The sequence below is a fragment of the Gallinula chloropus genome, assembly GCF_964237585.1.
Source record: "Gallinula chloropus genome assembly, chromosome: 5".
NCBI classification, from domain to species: Eukaryota; Metazoa; Chordata; class Aves; order Gruiformes; family Rallidae; genus Gallinula; species Gallinula chloropus.
This window is the reverse complement of record NC_140090.1, coordinates 13,643,504-13,670,277: the sequence shown is the minus strand read 5'-3', so window position 1 is coordinate 13,670,277 and position 26,774 is coordinate 13,643,504. Positions and strand designations below refer to the sequence as shown.

The 26,774-nt window shown below is 39.7% G+C and overlaps 1 protein-coding gene across 1 annotated transcript in view; it reads left to right on the top strand.

Moving 5' to 3' along the window:
• EPB41L5 (erythrocyte membrane protein band 4.1 like 5) overlaps positions 1-26,774 on the top strand; it is a 52,425-nt gene that overhangs the window by 6,278 nt on the left and 19,373 nt on the right. Inside the window, exons 3-16 of the mRNA XM_084264481.1 lie at positions 5,271-5,375; positions 9,975-10,017; positions 11,150-11,228; positions 13,715-13,759; positions 14,068-14,120; positions 16,275-16,395; positions 16,808-16,895; positions 17,513-17,601; positions 19,015-19,084; positions 19,800-19,969; positions 21,124-21,230; positions 21,874-21,901; positions 24,238-24,268; positions 25,300-25,415. Of these exons, the coding sequence (XP_084120607.1) occupies positions 5,271-5,375; positions 9,975-10,017; positions 11,150-11,228; positions 13,715-13,759; positions 14,068-14,120; positions 16,275-16,395; positions 16,808-16,895; positions 17,513-17,601; positions 19,015-19,084; positions 19,800-19,969; positions 21,124-21,230; positions 21,874-21,901; positions 24,238-24,268; positions 25,300-25,415 (1,145 nt within the window). The remainder of the gene's footprint in view (positions 1-5,270; positions 5,376-9,974; positions 10,018-11,149; positions 11,229-13,714; positions 13,760-14,067; positions 14,121-16,274; positions 16,396-16,807; positions 16,896-17,512; positions 17,602-19,014; positions 19,085-19,799; positions 19,970-21,123; positions 21,231-21,873; positions 21,902-24,237; positions 24,269-25,299; positions 25,416-26,774) is intronic.

Below are 26,774 nucleotides of genomic sequence, written 5' to 3'. Positions count from 1 at the left end.
GAGTCAGTGCTGTGCTGCTGAGCAGCAGCAGAAAATCACAGGCTGCCTGTACTGAGCTGTGCTGGGAGCCCGGTTGGTTTTGTTTGGTGGCTGGTGAGCATTTCAAGCTTGATGAATGGTGCCCTAGCAGAGTTGGGAAAGGAGGAAGGGAGCAGCTGGAAGCGAAGCTGCAGCTGCTATCAGAGCGATTTATTTGGCCTGCAGCGCGGTGCCTAGTGCTTCTGGGGATGGTGCTGCAGGCAGGTTTAGTTGACCAAAGGTTTGGCATTCCTGCCTTGCAGCAGAACTGCAAATTTGGTCTGAAGCCCTGCTTTCCCACTGAACTGCCCCTGGAAAGAGCTCAAAGCCTCAGACTCCTGCATGCTCAGAACCAGACTGCTCCTGAGAAACCCACAGGTGGAACACCAAATAAAATGGAAATGTTTGAGAATATGCTGGGAGGAGGCATTCAATCACTAAACCTCAGTGCTGGGCAGGAAGTTTGGATATATTCTGTATCAGAACATTAGGAGATAGATTCAGAAATGGATTAAATTAAATGTGCAATTAGAAGATATTAACTTAGTGAAAGGAAGAATAAGAGACTTCCAACAAAACAAACTGACCAGCATGATTGATTTGTATCTTTATCTTTTTGTGTGTGGGCACAGTGAGTCTGAGCAGAGTACATTAAAATCCTTCTATATAGTATTCTAATAAACGTATGGTTTTAATGGGTATTGAATTCTTTATACGATTTTTTTTGAGATGCCTTTTTCTCAAGAGAATAGGAGAACAAAATGTTTTATCCTGAACTCTTACCTTCCTGTATTTGGGACAGATTAAATAAACAGAAGAATTGATAAAATCTGCATCTGGAGGTAGAAATTATTCTCTGCAGCCTTCCAGCCCGCCGGGGCTTTTTATGCAGAAGGATATGTGGTGCATGTTGTCAAAGGCTGGGGATAAACCAGGGAGGGAAGCAGAACTGGTGTTTTGCTGCCAGCAGCATCTTTAGATGGAGGGGAAAATTGACTGGGGAGTTTGGAAAAGTTATTGAAAAGATTTTAACTTGAAGTTTGAGGAGAGGAGCGACTCTGTTTGTAGGTCAGTACTTAAAGCCATAAGATGTGGCTGGTGCAAGTGATGTGTACTTCTAACACTGCCTTTGTAAAGATAAGGGGTTTTAACCCTTTAATTCTCCAGCAAAACTTAATGGTGTTAACTGCAGATAGTTTTCATGGTAGTGAGATGAAATCTTTTTCCCTAAAAATTCACTGTTAGAGATTTCTAGCATTTTTTTTTTTCAAAACACATTGTTTGGGAGAAGGGGAATTAACTTCATAAAAAATGTGTAGGTTCATCTGCTGCTCCCACTCTGCCGTGGTCTGCAAAGGTGCATAGGTGACATTCTAGCCACTGGGTAGGTGTAAATCCTGAATGGGGATCCCTAGCTTCTCTGGGACTTTCATGGGGTCTTCTGAGGAAGTTGCTGTGAATATGAATGGTAACCCTCCTAATGATCTGGCAAAAGCCATGAAGGGAGGTTTTTTCTTCAGTAGCTACTGAAGGCAATAGCTAATGTTAGTTATTGTTAATAAGCAGTATTAATGTAATCATTTGAAGAAACCTCCTGACAGAAAAGTACAGCTGCAAAGACACAAGGGATAATAGGTAAAATCTATTCAGCTTTCTTATTTCAGAATTCATCTTGTATAGGGTTCTCCTTTTCTTCACAAAGAGAAGAAATAAAGAGAAGAATCCTCTTCTGATAAGTGTTTTGGTTAGTAAGTTCATTAGGTGGGCTTCTTTGGTTTGGTTTTATTTTTGCCAGGTTTTGGAAGTTTGAAGTACTTTACTGTGAATAAAACCCTGCTAAAACCCTGGAAAAAGGAGCCATTCTGCTGCAGCCTGCCCAGCACAGGGGGTCCCATCCCCAGCTGTTGTATAAGCCCCTGTTGCTTCACCAGCACTGGTCTGTACTGGCTGCAGCTGGTACTGAAAATGGCTTTTACGTCAGATTGGGAAGTGGTGGAGCACTGAGTGCTGGGTTATGCTCTTGAATGCGTGTCCATGAAATAACCATTGCTGGGAGGAAGAGGGTATAACCGCAGCCTCTCTGACTTTAGGCAGTACTGACACACCTGAATCAAGGTGAATGTCTCTGTATCACCTTATGCTGGCGATGAAGGGACAAACCAAGCCTGCCCAGGTGAACACTGGAGCTGGCTTTACACAGCCTTGATGCTGAGTTGGCTTTACACAGCCTTGATGCTGAGGTGCCGGAGTTAAGTCCAGCCTTTGGAACACTTACTCAGCCAGCAGCTGTGGTTAGAGCAGCATGAGATGTCATTAGGACATAGTTGGGAGCATCTCCTCCATTCAGGGGTCAGTGGGGAGCACAATTCATACCCAAGCAATCAAAAGATGCTTTTGTCTCGTTCTGAAGTCTGCCAAAAAACCTATGTGCCCTGCCCTACATAAGTGTTATATTTTATTTAAGTTTCTCAGTTCAGTTGTTGACTCTCCTGATGTGAGATGTTTGCTGTTGCTTCCTACAAAGCACAGCAAACTGTAAATCAGGTAGTCGGGTTTTACAGAATTCCAAACCCTCGGAGGACCAGCCACTGGCTGGGCTGCTTGTGAGTGGAGTCGGTGATAGTTCATGGGTAACCATTAAGCAGCTTCAAAATATTTGTCCTTTGAGAGCAGCCTGAGCTCTGCTGCAGGGAAAAGAGGGGGGAAGGAACCAAACACATGGGGTAGCAGCAGGATAAAAATGTCATTTAGATTGAATGTTGCCATTAGAGTTAAGATAGTTTTACAGCAGAAAATGTAATAAAAATGTATCTTTGCTGCATCTTTAGAAACCACTTGAGATTGCAGTTTCTTGAATACAAAGAAATTGTTTGAATCATAACAATTGACTGGTTACAAAGCAATAATATTTTTGGTTGCTGTTTGTTTAAAGATTAGAAAGAACTTGAAGGCGTAAAGAAAAATAATGAATTCAAGATTAAATATTAAAGCACATGTGAAACTTTCTGCTGACTTGCAGCACCAAATACAGCCACTGAGGGTTTAAGTCATATGCAAACTACTGCATAATTAATTCCGTGTTGACAGCCTCTGTGATTTAAGTCAGAAAACAACCAGTAGCCCTGTAGATCTTTCTGCAGCCACTCCAGTGCTATTCTTCAGGGACTCTCTCTCACATTAATCATGCTGTGTCTACTTGATCTTCAAGTTCTTTGCTGAGATTACAGAAAGGGCAGATGTACTCTGAAACTAATTTCACACTACAGAATTTTGAACAGTAATGAATTTTGGTGGTTGGTGGTATGAAATAGTGTGTGTTACAGCTTCAGGCCCAAGTTGAAGTGCTCCATTGCCTGTCTCCAGGAGGGAATCTGGGATAACTGCTTAATTACAGTTTTAAGAGATGACTTGCTGAGGAATCGTGAGGGATCTGAAATGTTCAGCCCAACAAGTGAAGATTTCTCTCTAGTTTTAGACAAGGTATCAAAAGCTTCATGCAAAATAAAGCATTGTTCTGGTTTTGCTGTTGCATTAGTATCTCTTACTGTTTAAGCAGAAGATCTCCTGTGTTGAGAGCAAATAGCAACAGTTCAATGCTTTGTTCTTTCAAGAAAGATGTTGCACAGTCAAATAGTGGAAGAAATGCGTGGTTGTATGTGTAGGTGATTTGCCTTCAAGCTTCTCTTAGGAGAGTCTTGCTGGTGTTGCCTGAGAAGTACTTTTTCTTGAAGTCAGCAGAAGAAACTTGCCCTGAATGAGTTTGATGAGGTCTGCATATCAGCATTTTCATTAGACAACGTTTTGTAAATGCAGATGCTGTGTGCATATGAAGTTCCCTGATGGTCTAATTGCCTTGAGTTCCTCCCACCTCCCCAAATACTTGGAAATAAATAACTGTGGGAGAACTTGCTTAGGCAGGTTCAGTTCACAATCTGAGATACTACTTTGGGCTGCAAAATACCGTGTTGGATTTAACTAAAGCATGGTACAAACCAATGATTATGATTGCAAAGTTGAATATAAAATATTTGAAGATCAGGGTTGAAGAAGGTGCCAAAAATTATGCATGTTTCTCTTCTTACATGGATATAACTCAGTAATTAAACCAGATTATTTCTGAGAATAAGAATTCTGGCTGAATTTTGAGGGGTGAACTAACTGCTAATTAGTAGGTTGCTTTAAAATCTGCTTAGAAAGTTAACCTATTTATCAAGTTGTGAATGCATAAATATTAAGATAAAAGATTGCAAGATGAGAGCATTCTGGAAACAGAGACATCCTTAAACTGATGCAGAGTAAGCATGTATCCATTCTGCATTTCTTCACATTTAAAAATACTTCTCAACACTCTGCCTTGGATACTGATCTTCTGATCTGCTACTTTATTAATGTATTTTTATTACTTTTAGGCATTTCAGGTATTACTGTTAAGCTCTTCTTTTAGTGTGTTACCATGAAGAAGTTCATAGCATGAAAAATGTATGTTGTGTAGAAACTGCCCAGTGCTGTTTATGTACCTTCTCTTTAAAAACAACTGTTTAATTTTTTAGATCATCACTATAAAAATGATGTTTACTTGGGGCTACAGTGAAGTCTTTTCATGAATTATGCATGAGCCTTTGCAGTGGCTTTTTCCACCTACATGTGAGTTTTATAAACTCACTTTTGCGAATGCATTATCTAAGTACTGTTTGTTAAAGTTGTTTGCCCCAGACTGTTTCCTGTCAGTTGCTAAGAGCACTTGCTAATGGAATGCTATATCCTAATTCAATATACTTTGCTACCTGCTTCAAAACTGGTGAATTGCCTAGATACCAAACCCTAGTAAATTCGTGAGCAATTTGCTATACTTTGCCTGGAAATTCTTTCCAGCACATTAGTCACTGCAGTTGTATTAGCTGTTACTTCCAGCTGTATTGAGCTTTGATAAGGAAAGCCTAAAAGGCTCAATGGTAAAATGATGTTTTAACGCTGTGTTGTGCGAGTCAATGTCGGTATTTCCTAAAGAAGGACATTATGCAAGTCCTGTGAGGATATGATGTGTGCTTCTTGTGGGGTGCACGTTTCCCTTTCAGAAAAAAAACAGCCATCAGAAACATGAAAGGGGAAAAAAAATAATTTCCACACTGTTTTCTGAAGCTTCATTTTGGAATTCTCTTACTTTTGGAATTACGATGTAAAAATATGCCTGGTAGACAGTAGATGCTACAGTAAATCTACCTGCTAAGTACTAAATTCTTCTCTATTTTCAGAAAAAAGCCAAAGGCCAGCTCCTGTTTGAACAGATCATGTACCATCTGGACCTTATTGAAAGTGACTACTTTGGATTAAGGTTCATGGATTCCGCACAAGTGGCGGTGAGTAGCAGTGCTCCTTGGGGGTTTTTTGCTATTTGTTTTTTCCTCCTAAAAGTTAAATATTAACATTGATAAAAATGCTGTAAGAAGGCTGCCTTTTTTTGAGTTGTATTCTGTGCAGAAGCTCTGCGGTATGTTAGAGACCCCAAGTTTAATTCCACTCTGAGCACTCTTACATATTACAGTGGTGATGTCTCTTCCTTTCCTGTCTTTGACTTGTTCCTGTCACAGCTTGGGCTGCCATTACCCAAGGCTTGTCCGTAGGAACCCAGCACATGGAGTCATGTGAAAATTCTTGATACAGCTGTTGGCAGAGAAGAAGGAGCAAAACCAGAGTTTGTGCCTGTCTGTTTGTTGTTTTACAGAGTGGAGAAAGTTTTCCTTTGCCAATGCCATCAACTTTCCCATCAGCAAAAGTCCTCTTTTTCATGTAAAAAATGGCAAAAAGACTCCCCAAGCTGAATCTTTGAAAGAAGCCGACAGCTTTTTGCAGTGTTACCCACCCCAAAGCACACTTGCACCCTGATGGCTTCACAGTGGAGTTTTATGCTTAGCTTGTATTGCAGAGAACATTCTCTTCTGAGAAAACCATTTGTGTTCAGCACCTGAAGTAAACTTCATGCCTAGCGGGATTAGCTGCTGGGCTGCAGTTTCCAGTAGTGAAAGCAGTCTTAAGTAAACCTCTTGCAGAACAGAGATGCCTAAAACAAAGGAGGAAAAGACCATTACACTAATGTCATTCAGAAGCATGTATGCCTCCTACCAACGGAACTCAGAAGACAACCCATTGCATACCAATTTGTATTTATAAAAATCACGTTAGCTATGTTAAGTGTGTGCAGTCTGCAGTGTTGAGTATTGATAGGGAATGGCTACATTGTATTTATCTTTTTGCTTCAGGAAAAAAATAGAAATCTGTATGTTTTAGGTATCCTATATCACTTTCTGCCATGTGCTTTTTCCATGTTCTGCTAAGATCTTGTAACAGGGTTAGTTGTAACTAGTGAAACTATCTATATGGTAAACTTCTTTTCTCTTGCTGTTCTGTTATCAAATAGCATCATTTCGTTTTGAAATGGGGAAATAAGGGTTAATCTTTTCTGTCTCAGTTATGCCTCATGGCTTGCTTTTGTCCAGCAAATTGTTACTTGCAGTGCAGACAGCACCTGACTGATCATTTGATACTACACAATCTACCAGCTACAAGTGTTTTTAAACTTAGTTTGCTTCCATGTTTTAACTATGTGTGGCTGACAGGAGGCAGAGCAGAGATAACAATCTCTGTAAACTGGACTTTAATGATATGCTCTGTATAACTAAGCAGAAGAGATTCCATTTTGCCAGAAGAGCTGAACACAACAGCTAGAGGTAATTGCTTTAAGAAATGAAGAACTGCTGGGATGGCAGCAGTACTTTCAAAGAGGAGCTGGCCCGTTCTAGCAGAAACTTGGAAACAAAAGCAGAGACCAGTCAAGTGACTTGTCAAAGATTATTCAAGAGACCTGTTAAATGAACAGTGTCAGAATCCAGTCCTCACTGTGAATAGAATTGTCCAGTGGCTCTGATGAGGTAATTTTTCTGCTACCCAATTTAAATCTGAGTATATTGCCTTACTAGCTACTTGCATCTGAAGATACAGGACCTCTGGCAAACTGATAACTTACAGTTAAATAAAATTTGATAAATTCTCTGCTTGTTTTAACTACGTATGTGTTTTCAATAGATTTACTTTGAACAACTGAAGCACAGCTGCTTCATTCTTTTAGCTGCTTGAGTGATTAGGAGTTAGGTGTTTGAGTCTGTGATGTACTGGGTGAATAAAAAAACCCCAAACCTAGATGAATATGAACTCTTCCTGGCTCTCTGGATTCTAGGATTCAATTACAGACTTCTTTTTAAAAGCCTGTGAAACAGCACAGTGAAAGAATTGTTGTTTTCATGTGATTTCTGTCTGATGATTAGGAATAGATTTTCCCCCACTCCTCACTAAGAGGCAAGAGATGGCGAAGGGATTTATTTGCAAGATTGTCCACAATATATTGACCTGATCTGGCAGCCCAGGGAACAGGCTATTGTTAATTTGAGTAGCTTTGATTCAGTCTGGCAATGAATAGGGCAGCCTGCCCACTGACACAAAAGATGAAGATTGTTGTTAACTTCTTGGGCTATTTGGCTTTCCCTCTAGCAATGCTGGAAAGATGTTTCTAGAGAGGAGGCATGCGACACTGAACAGGTGGCAAATTTCTAATTCCTACAGGTTGCAAGCATCAAATACTTGCTGTTCCTAATGGAATTGTACAGTGTATTGGTTTGCTACTCTGGCAGTTTTGTCTAGTGTAGTGCTTGATGCTGAAAATAATTTGTGTAGCACCATGTATAAGTATGCACCCTTTAATTCCATAACCTTCCAGTTTTAGCCCCACCGTCTTACTAAAAGAAAATCTGATTTACCCTTCCTGCTTGAAATGTTGCTGCTCTTTTTCCTGAAGCAGCCAACTGTTTTAGTTCAGACTTCTAGTACTCTGTCCAGTCTGTTGTCCTCATTGCTGTTTGTTTAGCAGACTTTTATCTGGATTTCAGCAGCAGACTCAGCTGAGCAAACTCTCACCAAAATGTAAACTTTTTGCCAGGTCCATTTGAATTCCATTTTAATCACTTGGAATAAATCTTATCTTTCCTGATGTCTGTGTGTGTCAGTGCATTTGGTTTGGGGTTGGGATTTTTGTTGTTGATTTTTTTGTTTGTTTGTTTGCTTGTCCTTCCCCTATATTTAAAAGCAGTTCTGTTTCCCTTCCTCCACACACACCCTTACCATTCAGACAGAGCTCTCCTGGGCAGTGGTGGTAAGAGCCAAGCGGAGTTAAAACACTATCAGTGCCTGTTGTGGGCCTCTTGGTTGCTTTCCCATGGAATGTGGAGGAGATGAGACAAAACAGGAGGGAGATGAAACAGGCGTGCACAGCCAGTCCTGGAGCCCAGAAATGGTGCACTCTGCCATTCCTGTATCTAAATCACCTGCAAGCCTCCGAGTAGGTAGTTTATGTTTTTATGGTGGAGGAGGGAGTGAGTAAATTGCCTCTTCCAGGGAGTTTATGGAGTAGGAAGAGAGATTATATAATTTTCTAAAGAAACGAAATTGCTCAACTTCATTTCACTGATAGGGTAAGAAAAGTTGACCTGAAATATTTGCTTCATTCTTCCTTAAGCTTCTTGCTTTATTTTAAAAGTATTAGCTACATTTTGAACCACTTTCTGTAGCTGCTTTGTTTTAATAGCCAGTGAGAGCATTTTCAGTGGCAGTAGATGGTTCAGTTGTTCTGCTCTGCAGCTAATATATCAGTCACTGCATATCCTCGCTGCATTACAGGCTGACTTCACACACTCTCTGCAGAAGGCAGGGTTGCTCTGAAGACAGGAATGTGTGTGCACTTGGCACTGCAACCTGAAAATACCGGTTCTTTCTCATAGCCCTGCTGCTATTCTGTCCTCCACGGGGCCCAGTGTGAACTTTGTGGCACATAGTTTAATGGAAGGAGTGTTGCTAAGTATGTAATTCGTCTGTATTAGTTGCAAGGTGACATTTGGGATTGATGAAATGAGGTGGTGTTACCTGGGCATTGTGAACCATGCAGGACGTGGTATGCTAGGTAGTTTGCTCTGGCTGTTGAGTCAATGCAGTGACGTGGAATAGGGTGTTTACTGTTTAATTGAGTCACCTTCTTTGGAGGAGGGAGCTGTTCACTATGCACACCACCTGAAAGTAGGTCTCTACCGCTAGCTGTTAAGCTCCCTTTCTAGTTCTATCTTTAATTTCTGGTATAAATTCTTCATGCAATTATTTTAGGGAGCATGGTGTATACATGCAGATGTTGCTCTCTGCTTGCTATCTACAGCTTATTTTTCATGTGCTGTGGTATGCAGTGGAAGTGAAGCCATTATTTTGACTTCGCATCTAGTAAATAGCTTATAATTAGCATTAGTAGGTGAGGCAGTAACTTCTGTCCTCCTTTGTGACAATTGCTAAAACGTCACACGTGAATAGATTTTGGAATTAGGTAGAGTTGACCCTTAAGTTCAGCCGTGACAGCTTTGCTGTCGCTACACTTGAGTCATCTAAAGAAAATGCCTGAAAGCCAACAATATTTATTTAGTCTCTCCCCTTCCACCCGAAGTAAACATCACACACAACTGAGTGCCAGAGTCTCCAGCTATGAGTTATGCCTCTCTGGCAAGTTGTCACTGGCTGACCTACTAAGATGTGAATTAAGTGTTTTGTTTGTTTGGACAGGATGAAAATTTTAGTGAAGTGGTTTGTCAGTGCATTTTTTTAAAAGTAGATAATGCTTTCTTTAAGATTAGGATTAAATAAGGTACAGCAAGATGTTTTTGTTGTTCAAAATGGGCATTTTACATTACAGACTTTGAAAGGATCTTTGGTGAGCACTTAGGCCATTGTGAATATTTGGATTAGATTGTTTAAATGAACTAATCGTTATTCTGAGATGGCCCTCTCTAATGAGAAGTGGTGTTTTTTCTTTTTTCTTCTTTTTGTGAGATTTTTTTTAATTGGTGATTTAATGCAAGCAATTTATTTTTCAGCATTGGTTGGACAACACGAAAAGCATTAAAAAGCAAGTTAAAAGTAAGTGTCCTTTCCATTTCCTCTTGGGATCTCATCCTGAACATACAGGTGGCACAGAGTTGAAATGGGTGGTGGGGAGAAGTGTCCTTCGAGGGGTGACAAGACCCTGTGAAAAAAGCCTGGCATCATGCCGCTGATTGTTTAATGACCTCTTCCTTCTGTAGCTCATATTACTTTAGTCTAAGATCCTTAATTAAACATGTTAGAGGCTCATTAATTATAGTTTAAGTGGAGTCAAGGCAGCTGAAGATGTTTCAGTGTTATAGATCATTATCCTGACTGTAGAAAAACTTGTCTTGAAGCCTCCATCCCTCAAGGCAGTCCTGAATGGCTGGATCTGTGTTGAGTCCACCAGGTCCTTATGTGCTGCACAAGGGTTTAGTGTGGCCTGGCTGTTTCAGTGGTGTGTGCTTGGGTAAGCTGTGACATCGCCTGATTTCTGTCTAGCAGCTTCCTTGCTCTCCACTGTGGGACGTCTTCAGGGATTTGTGGTGCTGAGATAATACAACAGAGGTTTTGGAGGCACCGAGAGAGAGAGAATTCCTCCTGTCAGATGCAAGAATCAGCAGAGCACTGCACATTTTTAAAGAACTGTTAATCCATCCTTTTGCTGAATTAACTGTTTGGTTTCTAGAAAGGATGCTTCTTCCACAGAAGAGTCTGTTAAATCTGTCTAAAGTCTGTTAAATATGTCCAAATTTCTGTGGAATAAAGGGGCCTGAGTTGTCAGCAGTAGGTATTTCCCAGAGCCCCAGAAAGGCTTTACGCAGACCAGCAGCGTGCCTGGGGGCTCCGTCAACTGCAGAGCAAAGATGTACAGCTTTCTTGGTGATGGATAGAGTCCTTAAATATAGGGATTAACCTAGATTCGTGTGCTCTTGGTGAGGCAAATCAACTTAATGTGGTATGACTGTTGGATTGACTTCTAACATACACAACTATTTTGTGCGCATATCGAAGCGGCCTTTCACCCTGATGCTTTTCACACACACAAAGGAATTACTGCTTTGTGACCTTGTGGCAGGACAGAGCCAGGTTCAGTCAACGTTTTGTGATGTTGTTCTGTGTAGTAAAAAAATAGGATGCCTCACCCAGTAACTTACTGTTGACTTGAATGAATTCTGCTTTGCAGTTGGCCCACCGTATTGTCTGCATTTTCGGGTAAAGTTTTACTCGTCAGAGCCCAACAATCTACGTGAAGAGCTAACAAGGTAAGAGGGATTTTGTGTGTGAGACGTACCCACATACAGCCAGGAAAATGTTTTTGTGGTATTTGTTTAAGCAGTTGCATGGTGTTTTGTAGAATTCCTTAGAGCTCCTTGCTTACTTGGCTTTTTGTAAATGCATCTAATGTAGCTCTCACGAAACAAATGAGCTATAATATAATGGAATCTGTATATTTACTATATTACGTGATGCACCATTTTTCATTAGGTGATTATGGCAACTGATCAGAGTGCCTTGTAGACAATGGACAGAGGTTTTAAATGAGGAGAAAAGACCTCATTTCTCTTTCTCTGTTCTTAAGCTGCAGTTAGTTTCAACTGTTTGCAGCCATCTGGCCTCTTTAGACAGAAAAACATGGAATTATAAGTTAGAGCTTCTCTTTGGCAGAAATAAGTTCAGTGAACTTTCATTACATCCATGGTCTTTGCAGAACTTACACAGAGGAAAATATTCTTTTACCTGTACGTTGAGATGTGAGTTGATGGTACTGTATGTGTAGGATTGTAGTATCAGGTGCTCAGCAGTTTCTTTTGATTAAGGCATTCCACAAATCCGTTCATAATGCAGCATTTCATGTTGGACAGAGACATACTCTGGGTGCTTTGAAAGAGAGCACAAACTGTCATATGTCAGTAGCATAAATCTGTTGTAAAAGGCAGTGTTTCTTTGCACTGTCACCTCTACTGATGATACATTTGGAGAGAAAATGAAGTTTGGGGTTTTTTTCATAGCTGTAGGTGCTTTGTACCCTTGGCTGTTTGTAATAGTGTGAAGTGCATTTGTTTGTTGTTCAGGTTTATGCCTGTGTCTTCGATCTGCACTTTAGCCAAATCCCTGGGACCGCCACCAGGAAGATTATAGTAGCATTACTCCTTATAGCCATATGTACCCTGTGCAGCTTCATACTTACATGTGGTAACCTGCTCCTCTTTAATGTTTTCCTGGTGATCTGGGAAGAATGTTTTACCTCCCCATTCATGTTCCTGAATAAACATTTAACTGTCTTTAAAAATAGTAACCATAAGCAAAATTGAGACCCACATCTGCATCCACCACTCTGAAACATTTGCATCCATCCGGAGTTCTGCCAGTCAGACCTCGCTGTGCAGGTTTTAGCATGGCAGACCTGAAACCTCAGGGCTTCTAAACCCAGTCTGTCTGCTTCACTAATCCCCCAGAGCAGGAGAGCAGCAAGTCTTGCTGCTGTCTCAAGACAATCACATGCCTTACGGAAGCAGCGAGAAGGGAGCTCCGCTATGGGTTATAAGGTGTCCCACCTTTCCTTTGTGTGGCAGGACACCTGGGGGGTCCCTTGTCAGTTTCCACCCGTGCAGCTTGTTCGCATTTTCTGACAGCTTCCCATCAGATGCCACCAGTCAGAGGTCAAGTAACACAGCCTAAGCACGGGAAGTACGCTTGAATTCTTTGCGAGTGTTACGTGGTTGATAAGCACGGACTGGTCACACCCACTATACACTGGAGGCCTGTGCTCATTCTTTTGATATCTAGGGTCAGTACCAAACAAATTTATTCCCAGTGTAGGGGCCCTTGTTCAAAAGACTTTGGATAATTGTTCGGCAGAGTACTTGTGGATTTATTAAGGGACCTGCAGGAAAAAAATGCCTGCATCTGTTTCGTGTCTGTGCATGTGAGTAGGAGGAGACATAGGCACATGCTGAAACAGAAGCCTCATCTTGGCTTTGTGTGTAAGGCTTCTGTTCATCTGTAGTAGAATTCAAACTGAATGCTCTCAGGGATGCCAGGGTTTTAGTTGGTGAGACTATTTCTTGTAAAGGAAAGCTGTGTACCATGGTGCAGCAGCGAAAGGACCACTCTGTGGGTGTTGGATCGGAAGGATTGGCTTGCACACCAAAGGGCTAAGAGCTTTGTATTCAATGTTTGCCCAATTTCTAAGCAAGAACAGTACTGAATGAGCAAGGCAAAGGAAGGCAAGCTGGCTCTGAAGAGTAAACAAGTTGAAAAGGCTGCAGGCTGCTGTTTATTTTTTTGTCACTTTACAGCCAGCTTTCTGAGCTAGATTTTACCTAAGCAAACTGGATTAGGAACATTTATTTTTGAGAGACCTTAAAATACTCCCATTTTCTTATGAGATCCGCATGTCTATGAATAATGAAGAAAATGCAGAAGATGCAAGGCTTTCTTTGCCCAAGTAGGATCAGAAGAGAAAAAATAAGATTTACTTAGGGATCATATTTCTTTTTCTGTGCAATGCTGTAGTTCAATTTCTGACAACTTGTAGTTTTGGTTTTAATTCATTTGAAATGTGTAAAGCTTACAAACCCAACTGATACAGCCTTGAAAGACCACAGTGCAGTTTTTTCAGTCTTGATAACCCATGAAAAGAGTAGAAAAAATGTTTTTATTTGTCAGGCTCTAACTTTCACCTGTTTGCCAAGTGACACATTCGAACCACCAATCAATGACTTTCCTTTCTTATTTAATCCTACAGGTATTTATTTGTTCTGCAGCTCAAACTGGATATTCTTAGTGGAAAGTAAGTAATCCAAATAAACAGCCTTTTAAACAGTGTGTGTAGCACAGGACTTCCTAAACTTATATTTGTGCAAGTTTTGCTAAGTAGTGTAATGTTATTTTTTTTCCTGTCTAAACTATTACCCTTCTATGCATGAGTAACAGCAGAGGAATGGTTAAGTATTGTAGTGCTTATCTCTTGTTAAGTTGCTGAAAATCCTTTTGCACTTCCCTATCCCGAGCACTTGTAGTTTCTCACCATCAGGTATGTAAGTTGTCTGCAAAATCATGTCAGGAGAAGGTTTTAACAATGCACTTCTCTTACTGCAGATTGGAATGTCCTTTTGACACAGCCGTCCAGTTGGCAGCTTATAACATGCAAGGTGAGTAGGTACCAGTGGGGAAGGATGAAGTTGCATGAACAGTGTCGTGTAGACTGTTTACTGCCTCTTCTAGTCTGTCTTCTTTACACCCAGAAAATGGGTTCTGCCCAGGTGTAGCAATCCAGCGTGAAGCACAGCTCTCTCTTATGTTAATTTTGTTGAGAGCTTACATAGAAAAATTACTTGATTCCTGGGGAAATGGAACAAGGAGATTCTGAACATAAAACCTTTGCCATAAACTTTCTTGGGTGCTTTTGTGCAGGTCTTCAGTTTGCTTTTTTATATCATGTAATTTCTGCCCTGTGTTTTCTTAGTTGTGTAAATTGGGTAAAAAATTATTTTGGTTCTGCACTCCAATTGAAATGTCCTGTATATTAAAAAACCCCATAACTTCTGACTTTATCTTATTTGTAGAAGCATGTTAGTGACCCGTGTCTCCGGTGTACAGCCCTCTTGGATGAAGAGGGAATTCAGAGATGTGCCGCGTGTTTGAGCAGCACAAATTCTTTGCACATTTTATCTTTTAAACCAGTGCATTGTTGTACTTATTTTACAGGGGTTAAGTAAAAGGACTTAAATCACTGAAATTCTTTATCTTACATATACTTCTCAAAACATATTTCAGGCAGGAACTAATGGTCCTGCTAAAGTGCAGGTATAGAGAGTTGACATTAAACTGTAAAGATACCTGCCACTTTAACCTGCCTTTTGCATGGAAGGAAAACAGTTAGAATACATTCCATAGTTAAAAATATTAGCATTGTAAGAGCCTTAAGATACGTGTTCAGCAGTGAAGTTTTTTGAAAAACAAAGTGATCTAATTAGGCCATGTATCCATTGCTTTTTGTGTTGGTCTTTTCTTTCCTGTCTCCGCACTGAGGCCCGTAGCAGGGCTTTAATCTTACTGTCTGACAGCTGTGTACTTTTATTTAAATCAGCTGGAACCTAAGCTGGCTTTGACAACATTCCTTTCAACAGAGGCAGGCGTTTTAGTGGGAGTAAATTATTATAGAACTACAGACTTCCGCAGTCAGCATTTAAAAGAAAAAAAAAAAGGAAGGGGTGAGAAAAGTATTCTTATGCTTGCAGTCTTCAGAAAGCCAAGGAACAGGTTCTTAGATCACCTATAGTTTTTGTACCTATGGAATACTTTGTGTATTTATTTGACTTTTCCATCTCTTCCCAAAGATGTCACTATTTTTTTTCCTACACAAAGACCTCTAACTTCTTTTTTCAGGCAGGACAATAATTGGCCTGTATCACACACCCAAGGTCCAAGTTACAGAATTATTCCTAATTTTTTTTACGTGATCTGAACATTAAGAAGCTGCTGGGAATTAGTGGGAGGAGCAAATGCCTAGTGACTCTGAAAATCAGGACATTTTTATAAAGGTCTATGACTGTGAGTTTTAGCAGTTGAGGCATAATGGGTCTTTAAAAACTGGGCTTGTTAGCATTTGTGGCAAAAGGAGATTGTGCTTTTCATGTGGCACACCCATTGATGGCTATGCTCCAGTGTGCTCTCTCAACAGCATCTCCTGCTGCTGCAGTTGAGCATGCAGCAGTGGACTAGATGAGCCATTTGACTGACCCACTAGGCCAGTTACAGCTGCGTGACTGTGCCCTGACAGGGAGTCATTTCAGCAGGAGAGGGGGATTTCTAGTCATAAAACCAGAAATTAATTTTTAGAATGGACAGATAGTTTTATGAAAAGTGTGAAGGTTGGTTTTGCTTTATCTGAAGCTCAGGAGATTTTGTTATAGTAATTTAAGGTAAAATTCCATTGTAACTTTAGTAGCTGTTGTCTCAGTAGAGACTTAAGTGAAAAAACTTGAAAACTTTCTGCAAAAAAAGAAAAAAGTGAATTTCAAGGTTGTTGGTAACTTCCATGTATGGGAAACTTGTTAATGAACGTATCAATAGCACTTTGTAAAAATTAATGCAAAGCTTTTGTGCAGACAACATGACCATTTGTTCAGTGTCCCTAATTTCCCTGTGACGAAAGGTGACATTTCAAATATTGGGAGTACTGGAGGAGAAGGGGAAATGCAAAGAAATTCCTTACTTTAGATTAACTAGAAAAGTTTGGAAAAATTTGTGTTAATATTGGCTGTGTACTGGGAACATTGCTTGACTATAATATTCTTTTGTAGCTGAACTTGGAGATTATGATCCTGCTGAACATGTGCCTGAACTGGTGTCTGAGTTCAGGTTTGTTCCCACTCAGACTGAAGAGATGGAACTAGCCATTTTTGAGAAGTGGAAAGAGTGCAGGTACTAGATCTTCTAATGCTTGCGAACCAGCTGCTCACACTGATTTTTCTGTTAAGAGAATACATCAAAAAAGATGCTGCTGATGCTTGTTCTGTGGTCTCATTCAGAAACATAATTCTAATGTGGTTCTTTCCTATTTTGTAAGAGGATATGAAGTGAAAAATTACTCTTTCCAGAGGTGTGAGTAAAATGATGAGGTTGCAGAATCTTGAAACGCAGTAATTTTTGCAGCAGCGGTTTCAGATAAAAACTTAGAGAAGTGACCTTGATGTTCATGAAAGCAAACAAGTGTTAGTGATGTCTGGCTTTCTCACAAACTCTAAGGGAATTCCTTTTCCTCTTTCTTCACATACCAGTTTTTCCTTTCTGTGCTTTTTCAGACATCTACCTAACAGTGAAACATTTATTTCAGGGGGCAAACGCCAGCACAGGCTGAGACTAACTACTTAAACAAAGCTAAGTGGCTGGAAATGTATGGTGTAGACATGCACATAGTCAAGGTACGTTTAACCGCAGCGTGGTGACCTCTGGTAGTGATGTTAGCTTTGTCCCACTTCTCAACACTGGTTTTGCTCTGAGGAGCCAAGAAGAAATATTGTAAATGGTGTAACAAGTGGTCTGGCTTTGCATCAGCAAACCACTTTGTGGTACAGATTTCTAGAAGGTCTAACTTTAGTCCAAACATCTCTGCTCTGCGTTAAATATGTGATCGCTGTGGCAATAGGTGTTACAGTTTGTATGTAGACTGAGCGCTATGTGGAAATCATAGTAATTAAATTAAAGTTGGCTGGGGCCCAGTCAACTGCCAGCTGAAAAAGTACAAGTAAACATAGATCTCCTGTGGAGAAGGAAGTGCAGAGAACTGCACAAGGAGGTCGTTATTACACATACAAATCAACAAACTTTAATTTTCCACTTCAGTCAGCCTTATTGAAGAGTTGCAAACAAGAAAAATCTATTGCATAAGATCACTGAATCACAAGAGTTTTGTTGTATAAAATAAGCAGATACATGTTTGATTGTAACGCTGGAGAAGTAGGCTGTATTAATCACTGGAGTAATTTGGAGAAGGAGTCAAACACCAAAATGAACATAACCTCTTTTTTGTGGCAATCAGGCAAGAGACGGCAATGATTACAGCCTGGGACTCACACCTACAGGAGTTCTTGTTTTTGAAGGAGACACAAAGATTGGTTTGTTTTTCTGGTAAGCTCTCTGTATGTTAAAACATTTAAAATTTCTACTCTTCTGTTTCTTTTGCAATAGCAAATAAAAAATTAAAAAGAATATCGTTTGGGATAAGAAAGCACCCTTAATACTATAGGTACCTGTGGAAATACTCTGTAGCCTGTGAATGTTTTCATGAAGTCCAAAAATCGTCTTTCTTTCTTTTAATATTCTTGGTATGTTACAGTGGGCTGTGTATGTGTAACAATCTACAGGCAAGTAAAAGATAGAATAACTTTGGGATGTTTTCTGGGTTTTTTATTGTTTGTTTGTTGTATTTCATACTAAATTGCTTTGGAAATAGAGTACGCACCCGGTCAGCGAAATGAAGCTTCTTCAGGCATTCTAGCCAAGTGTTACTCTTGACAAAGAGGCAGAAGCAGTAGTACTGGTGCAGTTTTTACATGTAATGTCACCTGGGCAGGCTTTTTGTTAAGAAAATGTCTCTCTCTCACCATCAATAAGGACTAACTAAAAACAAACAAAAAAACCCACCTAAGTACTACACACATCATCTCCCCACTACCAAATCTCTATATAGGGACAGACAACTTCCATTAGTTTTTATGAGTTTGCTTCTTTATCTGACAAATATGTGAATTACACCCCAAGTTTTTCTGGAATTCTGGTGAATTTTTACAGGGCTTTACACTACATAGAGAACAGGGAGGTTTGGGTCTGGGTACACAGGCATTTAAGTGCTTTATACTGTAATTACTACCCAGTCTTTCAAAGCTGTATACAAAGAGTGAGTAAGAAGATAATGAGAGGATAATTTATTGCATGAATAGTTTGTTTGGGTTAGCTCAGTTCAATTTTATAAACTTCTCAGTAAAACATTCACTTTGTAGCAGAGATGTTATCTCGGTGTCTTCTCCCTGCACCATCAATTCTGGGTATGTTTTAGGTGGGCGTGGGGGAAGTGGCTGCATTTTTGTGTCATGTCGTGTTCACATTACTCCCTTTGGGATTTTCTCAGAGTCATCGTAGGAATCGATCTGTGTTATATTCAATAATTTACATTTCTTTGATGAAGCAGAATTATTTTGGCCTGCCTCTGTGTCTTTTGAGTTTAGTTTTGTGGGCTTGTGGAAGAGTAGACAAGGAGCGATATTTGGGTGGCATTTGATTTCAGTTCAAGTAATTATTTTTTTTTTTAATTTCCAGTAAAATTATCTCTTTAGAAGTTGCTGACTTCTTATCATCAAGGTTTCTTGTTAAGTGTTAAATTTTGAAGTAATACATTGGTATCTACAATGTAATCAAGGCCTATTGCATGAATGTAACCAGAAAAAAATATTTGGGAGAGGGTCTTGGACCAGCACATCCAACACACCTCTCGGTGGTTTACTGAGTGTTAGACATAACCTGTATTTTCTCTTCATCTTGCAGGCCAAAGATAACTAGGCTTGACTTCAAGAAGAACAAACTCACGCTAGTTGTTGTTGAAGATGATGAACAGGTAGATAACTATCTGTTTAGTTACATCTCAGTCTTGATTATAAAGTACTAGTTAATATACCCCTGATCTCTTTCTTTATATTTAACTTTTGAGAATTAACATCGATGCCTTGCAATATTTTTGGTTGTTACTTGGCAGGAGGAAGGGAATGAAGGGAGTTAAGTATAAAATAAAGTTATTTTACTTCCCCCCCTAAATTTACCCAACCCCTAAAAAGAGAAAAACCTGGTGAAAATAGTGTAAGCCAGAAAAATTGGGAGCAATATGTTTGTTTGGCAAGAAAGTTTAAAAAATGGCCAGGTAGCACATTTAGTGGAACTAATCCCTTAATCAGATGCCAGAATTCTTCCTATGAGAAGAAATCTCAGAGCTGAGATTATAAAATATGTGAGCAGTTGTAATTAGAGAAAATCAGATTTGGAAGCGAGACCTTGCTAGCCTCCTTGAGAAATACCTTCCTATTATAATAATGTCTTTAATTGGTAGTTATTCAGAGGTTTGACTCGTTAAATATATGGGCTCTAGCCCATTCCAACTTGAGACAATGTAGCAGTTGTTCATAAAAGCTTCTGAAAAGGTTGATTTTTCTGCCTTAAATATTTTTTTAAACACAGAATTCAGTATTCATAAAACCCAAATTTTGTTTCACTTGCACTGAATTGTAGCTTGGACTTCAGCCCCTCATAAATCATCCATGTGCTTTGTGTGTTTTAAGGGAAAGGAGCAGGAGCACACTTTTGTCTTTAGACTGGATCATCCCAAAGCCTGCAAACACTTGTGGAAGTGTGCAGTGGAACATCACGCTTTCTTCCGGCTCCGTGGTCCTGTCCAAAAGAACTCAAGCCGGTCAGGATTCATTCGGTTAGGATCCCGGTTCCGGTACAGGTCAGTGTCATGTGTTGTTCAGCACATATCGTCTGTCATGTCTTGCTTTTCTTGGATTATGTGTGCAAACAGGAGAGAACTTGGTATTTATTCACCTGGGATGTGTAGAGTAGTGAAAATTACAAGCTGAGTAGTTGCATTCCTGGTTCTGTAAATCACATGGATCTTCCCCCTGCGTTTTCTGATTTTCTTTAGGTGACTCTGGTCTGTTCAGTAGGAAACCAAAGGATTCTCAAGGTTGATGTCACTTACATATCATATAGTAAATTGTGTTTTATAGAACACTTCCTCTTGAAAGCCTACCTGTTTTTAAATCTACCCATAGAGGGTGGACCGTTGACTTGCACAGTTGTGACACTGCACGTTTTTTGACTCCTGAGTTCCTGTCTGAGTGATGAGTGGTCCTTCAGAAGCCTTGAATAATGCCCATTCCACGTTAGGCACTACCAGTGCATGTTACAGACTTCTGAATGGCTTGTGGTCCCAGACTGGCCTGCAGGATGCTGTCCGTTGTCTCACCAGAGCTGGTGAGAACATATGGAAGGGGGAGGAGCATGACCACCCCAGACAGCATGCATATACTTTGCTTCCATTTCCAGGAACTGAGGCAATACCATCTGGTCTGCTTCAGAAAGGATCAGTGGTACCAAGGAGTCAGCAGAACATGAGGCGGCTCTTGCCTTGGGGGGCAGAGTCTGGCCAAATTTGGGGAGGAGGGGGGAGGTCTTGCATGAAAGTGGGAGCGTGTAGGTTCTTGGTTTTAGTCCTGTAACCATCTTTTTCCATGACCTTTGACAAGATACCTTAAGCTTTGCCCTCACCTAGAATTTTCAACCTCTCCCAAGTGGCATGGTCACAGAAATGCACAAAAGACAAATGTGCTTTTTCAGCAGCTTAATCTTTAAGGTGTCATTGCTTCAGCTTTTTGTCTTAGGACAATGGGATGAAATAGGAAGTTTGTAAAACTCCATCCCTTTTTTGTAAAAAGCCTTTCGAGGTGTTAGATTTGAGATTTTTTTAATAGAGCTGGGATGAGATTGTTGAGCTGTGAATTTAAAATAGAAATGTGATGTGTTGATGAGCAGCGTCTCTATTTTGTTATTAAAAGTAAGTGATGTATTGTATTGTTTTGTACTTCTACATGACATTGCTAGTGGGAAAACAGAATATCAAACCACCAAGACCAACAAAGCCAGGAGATCAGCATCCTTTGAAAGGAGGCCCAGCAAGAGATATTCAAGACGAACACTGCAAATGAAAGGTAAACTATTGACCTTCAAATTTGAGTATAATCCATTGTGAGAATCAAGTAGTCATATCCTTCAATTCTTCTGTAGTAGTTTGCCTTCCTCTTGATTTTCTTCGACTTACTTGGGACACCACATGTATTCATTAGAAAAAGCTTGTGTCCAGAGTGTGTCATTCTAGCTTGCCTCACAGGTAAATATTGCACAATAGGTCTCTGTATGAAGATGGAAAACCTGGATCCAGTAAACAGAGATATACTGATGATAATACTTTAAATTTATTAATCAAGTTTGAAATTTTTTGTCACTGAATTTTTTTCATTGTCCTTTAGTTTGCCCTCTGTTGTTACAGCCTGACAACATGAAATACTCACCTTATCTCTTACTCCCACTCTTGCATAGGTCAGATGTAACCTCCATGCATGCATTCAGATGCTTGCTTAAATCCAACTCCTTGTCTTGCTCTTCAAAGTTTTTAATTTATTTTTCCAGATTAGGGTTTTGTTTTTCACACATACATGGGATATGTGCAACTCTTACTCTTTCAGTTACCTACTTTTAGGTAGTGCTAAACTATTTTTGTTAGTATTATACTTGATATTTAACTGATAACGCAGTTACAAATTAAATTTTAATTAACACTTCCTATTTTTGCAGCACATTCTGCTAAACTTGAAGAAACAAGGTAAGGTGCATGCCAGTATTTAAATTTCTTTGATGTTTGCCACCTGTGCTTGAGCATGTTTCTGCAAAACACAAGTTAGTTGCAGAGAGTGTTAACTTCACCTGTGGTTTTGCTGTGGGTTTTCTGTTTGCTTTACCTAAAGCTCCTGCTCTGCTGTCATGCTGAAGATTTTGCCAGACTTGCTTACTAGCAGGGAAAGACACTTGTTTATGATTAACGGATTCTTGCTGGATATGAGCTGTAATTCTGTGTGATGCCATGTGAAGAGAGTGGGTAAAAAATATGTGAGGATCTTTTCTTACCGAGATCTGCCTGCTCTGGCTGTGTCACTGAAATACATAATCAAGTGAAGTTTGGAGATGGGGAAGATACGATAAAATAAATGTTTGAGAAGTTTTGATGGTTTTGTATTCTGTGCTACACTTGCATTTATTTTTCTATGTGGATTTGTTTTTCTGTATATATAGTGAATTATTCATGACCAAGAGAGGACTTTTGTTTTTTTATTGCTATGCTTAAAGTCTTTCTGCATATGTAGGTTCTTACTTGCTGTTGCAATGCAAAATACTCACATGAAACTGAATTATACAGACTTCATACCCTTCCTTAAGGGAAGACAGGAAACCAGGCTAGGGAGAGTTACTTGGTAGTGAAGGCGCTGAATCACTTGGTTCTGGTTTCTGCCCTTTGCCCTAATAACTTGTGAACACTGCTATGATAACTTGTAACCAAATTATTTTTTAAAAGGAGGCATCTGTATATGTTAAGCAGTAAGGAATGCCACAATAATGTTTTAGAACAAAAGGCTTAAAACAGGTATGCATTTTCTATGTGTAGCAGCAGGATTGATTCTTGTATGAGGTGGGGAGAAGCCTGGGAAGTGAGTGAGCAAGGCTGGAGCTGGTTCAGTGCTGGTGTCTCTGCAACTTCCTCTATTGAGCGGGAAAGTTCTCTTCAACGTTGTGTATCATTAAAGCACTAAAGATCTCCGCATGCAGAACGTGACTGATTAATTAGTACTCTCGTCATGCTGTGTTGTCATCCCCTTTTGTGAGTTTCATGCTGCTTAGGTCATTCCAAGAGTGGGAACAGAAACTTCATATGCAGTTTCTCCTCCTGATAAGAGCGGCAGCCCTCTGATCTGCACCTAGGTGTGGCACTGTTGTGTTAAGTCTCCAGAGCAATCTATGCCATTTCTGAAACTCTACGCTCGAGCATTGCTAATTGAAATGCATCATGAAAGATGTATGTTGTTCCATTCTTTTGTGTTAACTCAGCACTGGGGAATGCAGTAACCAGAAGGCATTCCTTAATATTTCTGGTGGAGGTGAGCTATTCCGTAGTAACCTCCACGGTTTTTCAGTAGAGAAAGTGCCCAGTTGGGAACTGGGCAAGGAGCAGCCTGTTTGGTATCGACTTTATGGTATTTAAATAAAAATATTCTAAAGAATTGCTGAAGTAGATACAGAAATCTATTTCAGTTGTCAACTTGCCAGGTTGGATAGCTATTGTTCAGACTGTAAATCAAAAGATTAATGAGTTGTGGGAGACTGGGATAATTTCTTAAAAGGTTAGAAGTCTGGGGAAAAAAAGCTTGCTTTGCATGAGATTCATAATGCATATTTATTGTGCAGGGCATGAATGCTTTTAAGTCTCATAAAAATGTGGAAATGTGAAATGTCTCTTGCATATTCAGAAATCATCAGGAATAGGGATATGGGTCTTAATTTATTAAATATATTAAATATTTAATGATATAAAATTACTATTAATGCTGTGCTGAGCTGCTGTGCGCATAATTTTGAATGGCTGCTTTTAAGACACTGAAGTAGTAATTCAATCCATTAGAGGTTGTATGCAGAGAAAACTCATGAATTTTTCTGATAAACTTGGATGTGAAACTTTAAACCTGAAGAGTCCCAGTTATGGAACAAACATATCTATAGCGTGTAGATGGGGTTTGACAGTGTCACAGTTTGCTGGGTGTTTTAACTAAAACTGTATCAGTTTTGCTTCAGAAGTGCTGTACTTCACTGCTGAATTAGGAAGACTTTCTTAACCAAACTGATCTAGGAAAGGAAGAGGAAAAAAAAGATGAATTCCAGATAAACTGCAGTTTGAACATGTGAAAAGCAATGTGATAGCTCTTAGCTACCTAGAATGAGGCAACTGAGTTAACCTAAAAGTTTATAAGTTTTCTTTTGAGAACATGTAAGTATTTTGGAAAGGTCTTTGTTAGACTTTTGTTTTTCTTTCTGAAAATCCTTGCAGTTCTGCTAGCCTGCAAAAAAAAATAATCAGTTGATCTGATAATTTAAATTTCTTTTGTTTTTCAGTGCTGTTATCAACCAGACTAATGGATCACAAGTAAGGACTCTCCCTTTTCATTCTTATTACAGGCAGTTTCCATGTATTTCGTCAGATTTGAGGATTTTGTTATTTGTTCTTAAAATTTAACTACTAAATTGTATGCTAAGAAATGCCTGCTAATTTACAAGCACGATAATTGGTTATTTTAGCTGGAGTAAGGTATGTGCCTTATGCCCCAGTACTATAGCAACTATGCTATTTATAGATAGATGTTTTCAGAAAAAGTACCTTTGTGTCAGAGTTGTTATCCAAAGCATGTGAATTCTATATGCTAAATAGCATTAGAAAAAAAGTGTACTTTATCTGCACCTGTGTTGATACCTGGTTGCAGTATTCTTTTCTCTGAAAGAAGGGAATGCACCTGAAAATTAAGCAATAAATTGTTAGCAAAAATTCAGTGATTTCTGAGTTTGAGAAGGAAAGTCAGAGACAAAAATCAGTACTTGTTTGCCGAATACCTTGTTTCAATGAAAAGGAATGGTAGTATAAGGTAACTCTCCTTCAGAGTATCAAGCAATACATGGAGTTTGAAAAGAACCTGTCCTGCTTTCTGGAATATTTCAGTTGGAGAGCACAACAGAAAGGTCACATATTGGTGAAAACAGCAGTCTGGTTTGTTTTAACATTAAAATACTCAATCTCTACTGATAGGTAGATAGATAGTTGGGGTTTTTTTTCAGGAGCAGGTCTGTTTCAAATGGCAGTCTAAAGGTCTGCAACCCAAAGGTGCCAGTCATTACTACAGAGTTTACAGAAGGAAAACATCACTGCATACATTTAAAAAGAACACAGCAGGCTACAGCTTTTCACTGACATCTTTGAGCAGCCTTGGGTTCGTTATGATCCCAGCAGCGCTGGCAGTACTAGAAAAAGCTGGGCATAGGCATACAGTGTTGTGTGAAGTAGTGGAAGACAACAGCCTTGCTTTAGTTCTGTGCTTAAGGGGAAGTGGTGATATGTTTTGTTGTGTGTAATGTGTCATTGTCAGGTGTGTATGTAACCTCCTGGTTTATGTTCTGTCTCCAAAGAGCTGGAATGCAAAGCCAAACCTACCTGTCCTCACAACAGTTCCTTCTGCCCCAGTCTTAGTGGAAATAGAAAAGCTCCCAAGGAGCCCAGGAGGCAGCCAGCAAGACAAGAAGTGGTATGTTTTGTTTTGCTGGGAAATGGATTTTGCTTGCTTATGCATGATTCAAGTGCCAGTTTCTTTTATCTGCACTTAAATAAGCTGCTTTCCATGTATCTTTAACGTAAGTTGACAGTCAAGTTAGTGATATTGCAGCTGATTTTTAGCTGTGAACATAATGTGGGGAGGTGAGGTCAACAGGCCTGCCAACCAAAAGAAAATTTCTTCAGGGGTTTTAGTTAGTAAATCAGGAACAGCATTTTCAAGTTATGGAGAGAGTGAGGTCCTTCTCATTTGCCATAATACTCCCTGTAACCCTTTGCTTGGTATCGTGGGGCCCAAGGACTTACTTTGATCCTTAACAAAATGTAGAACCTTGTAAAGTGGTATCCTTGTGCATCTCTTTTGAACCTTTTGAAATGAGCAAGCTGATTTTCTCATTGTCTTGGGTAGAATGGGAGCTTGGGGAGAATGATGCAAGCTGAAGGTAAGAGCTTTGATTTCATGTAATCAGAATATTTGTTTTATGGATTGGGTGTATCTTCAAATGAGATGACTTGTTTGAAGATGGATGTACATACCATTTATCTTCAAGTAATTCTACATTGCAAAGCTATTTCAAAACTGATACTGACATATATCAATCCAATACTTGTGCACACAGTATCTTAACTTCTTCAGCTTCTTGTGCGTCCAGAGATGGTAAGGTTTTTCCTAGAAGAGTAATTCTGATTTCTGCAAGGCTCTAGGAGCAGCAGGAATGGAATGGAGAAACACAAAAGCTCTTACTCTAAGCAGTTTCAGCCCTCAAGAGAAATGGTTTTCTCCCATTGTCAGGGATATAACCTACTTTGCTTTGGCATCTTCAAAGTAGATGTTTCTTTCTAACCGTGCAATGACAAATATTTCTTGACTTCCAATACTATGGATTTGGATTGTAAGTGGGATGGTAATTCTACTTTCTGTGTTGCATTTTATTGAAGTTTGAATCAGAACATATGATCAATGCTGTTTTTCTTTCTTTTGCCCTTGATTTGTCTAGTATCTGAAATCTGTGCTTGTCTATGATGAGATCCTGTTGATCGCTCGATTCCCTCCGTGGTGGTGGGTGAAAGGTGGTGGTTTCTTTATTCTTTAGCATTTTCAGTGCAGCTTTATTTTTATTCTTTTGGTCTAATTGCAAGATGTGTGCTAGAAACCGGTATCTCCTTCGGTGGAAATGTTTGACTCTTGCTCCAAACAGCTTGCCTTGGGTGTCTGATTTGTGCTAGTGTCCTTGCCAGTATTTGCAAGGCTTCTGTTGCTTACTGAAATCCCCCTGCTTTTGTCAGAAGCAGAGAGAACTCCCCACAATCTGTTTTGGTTTGGGTCTTGGTA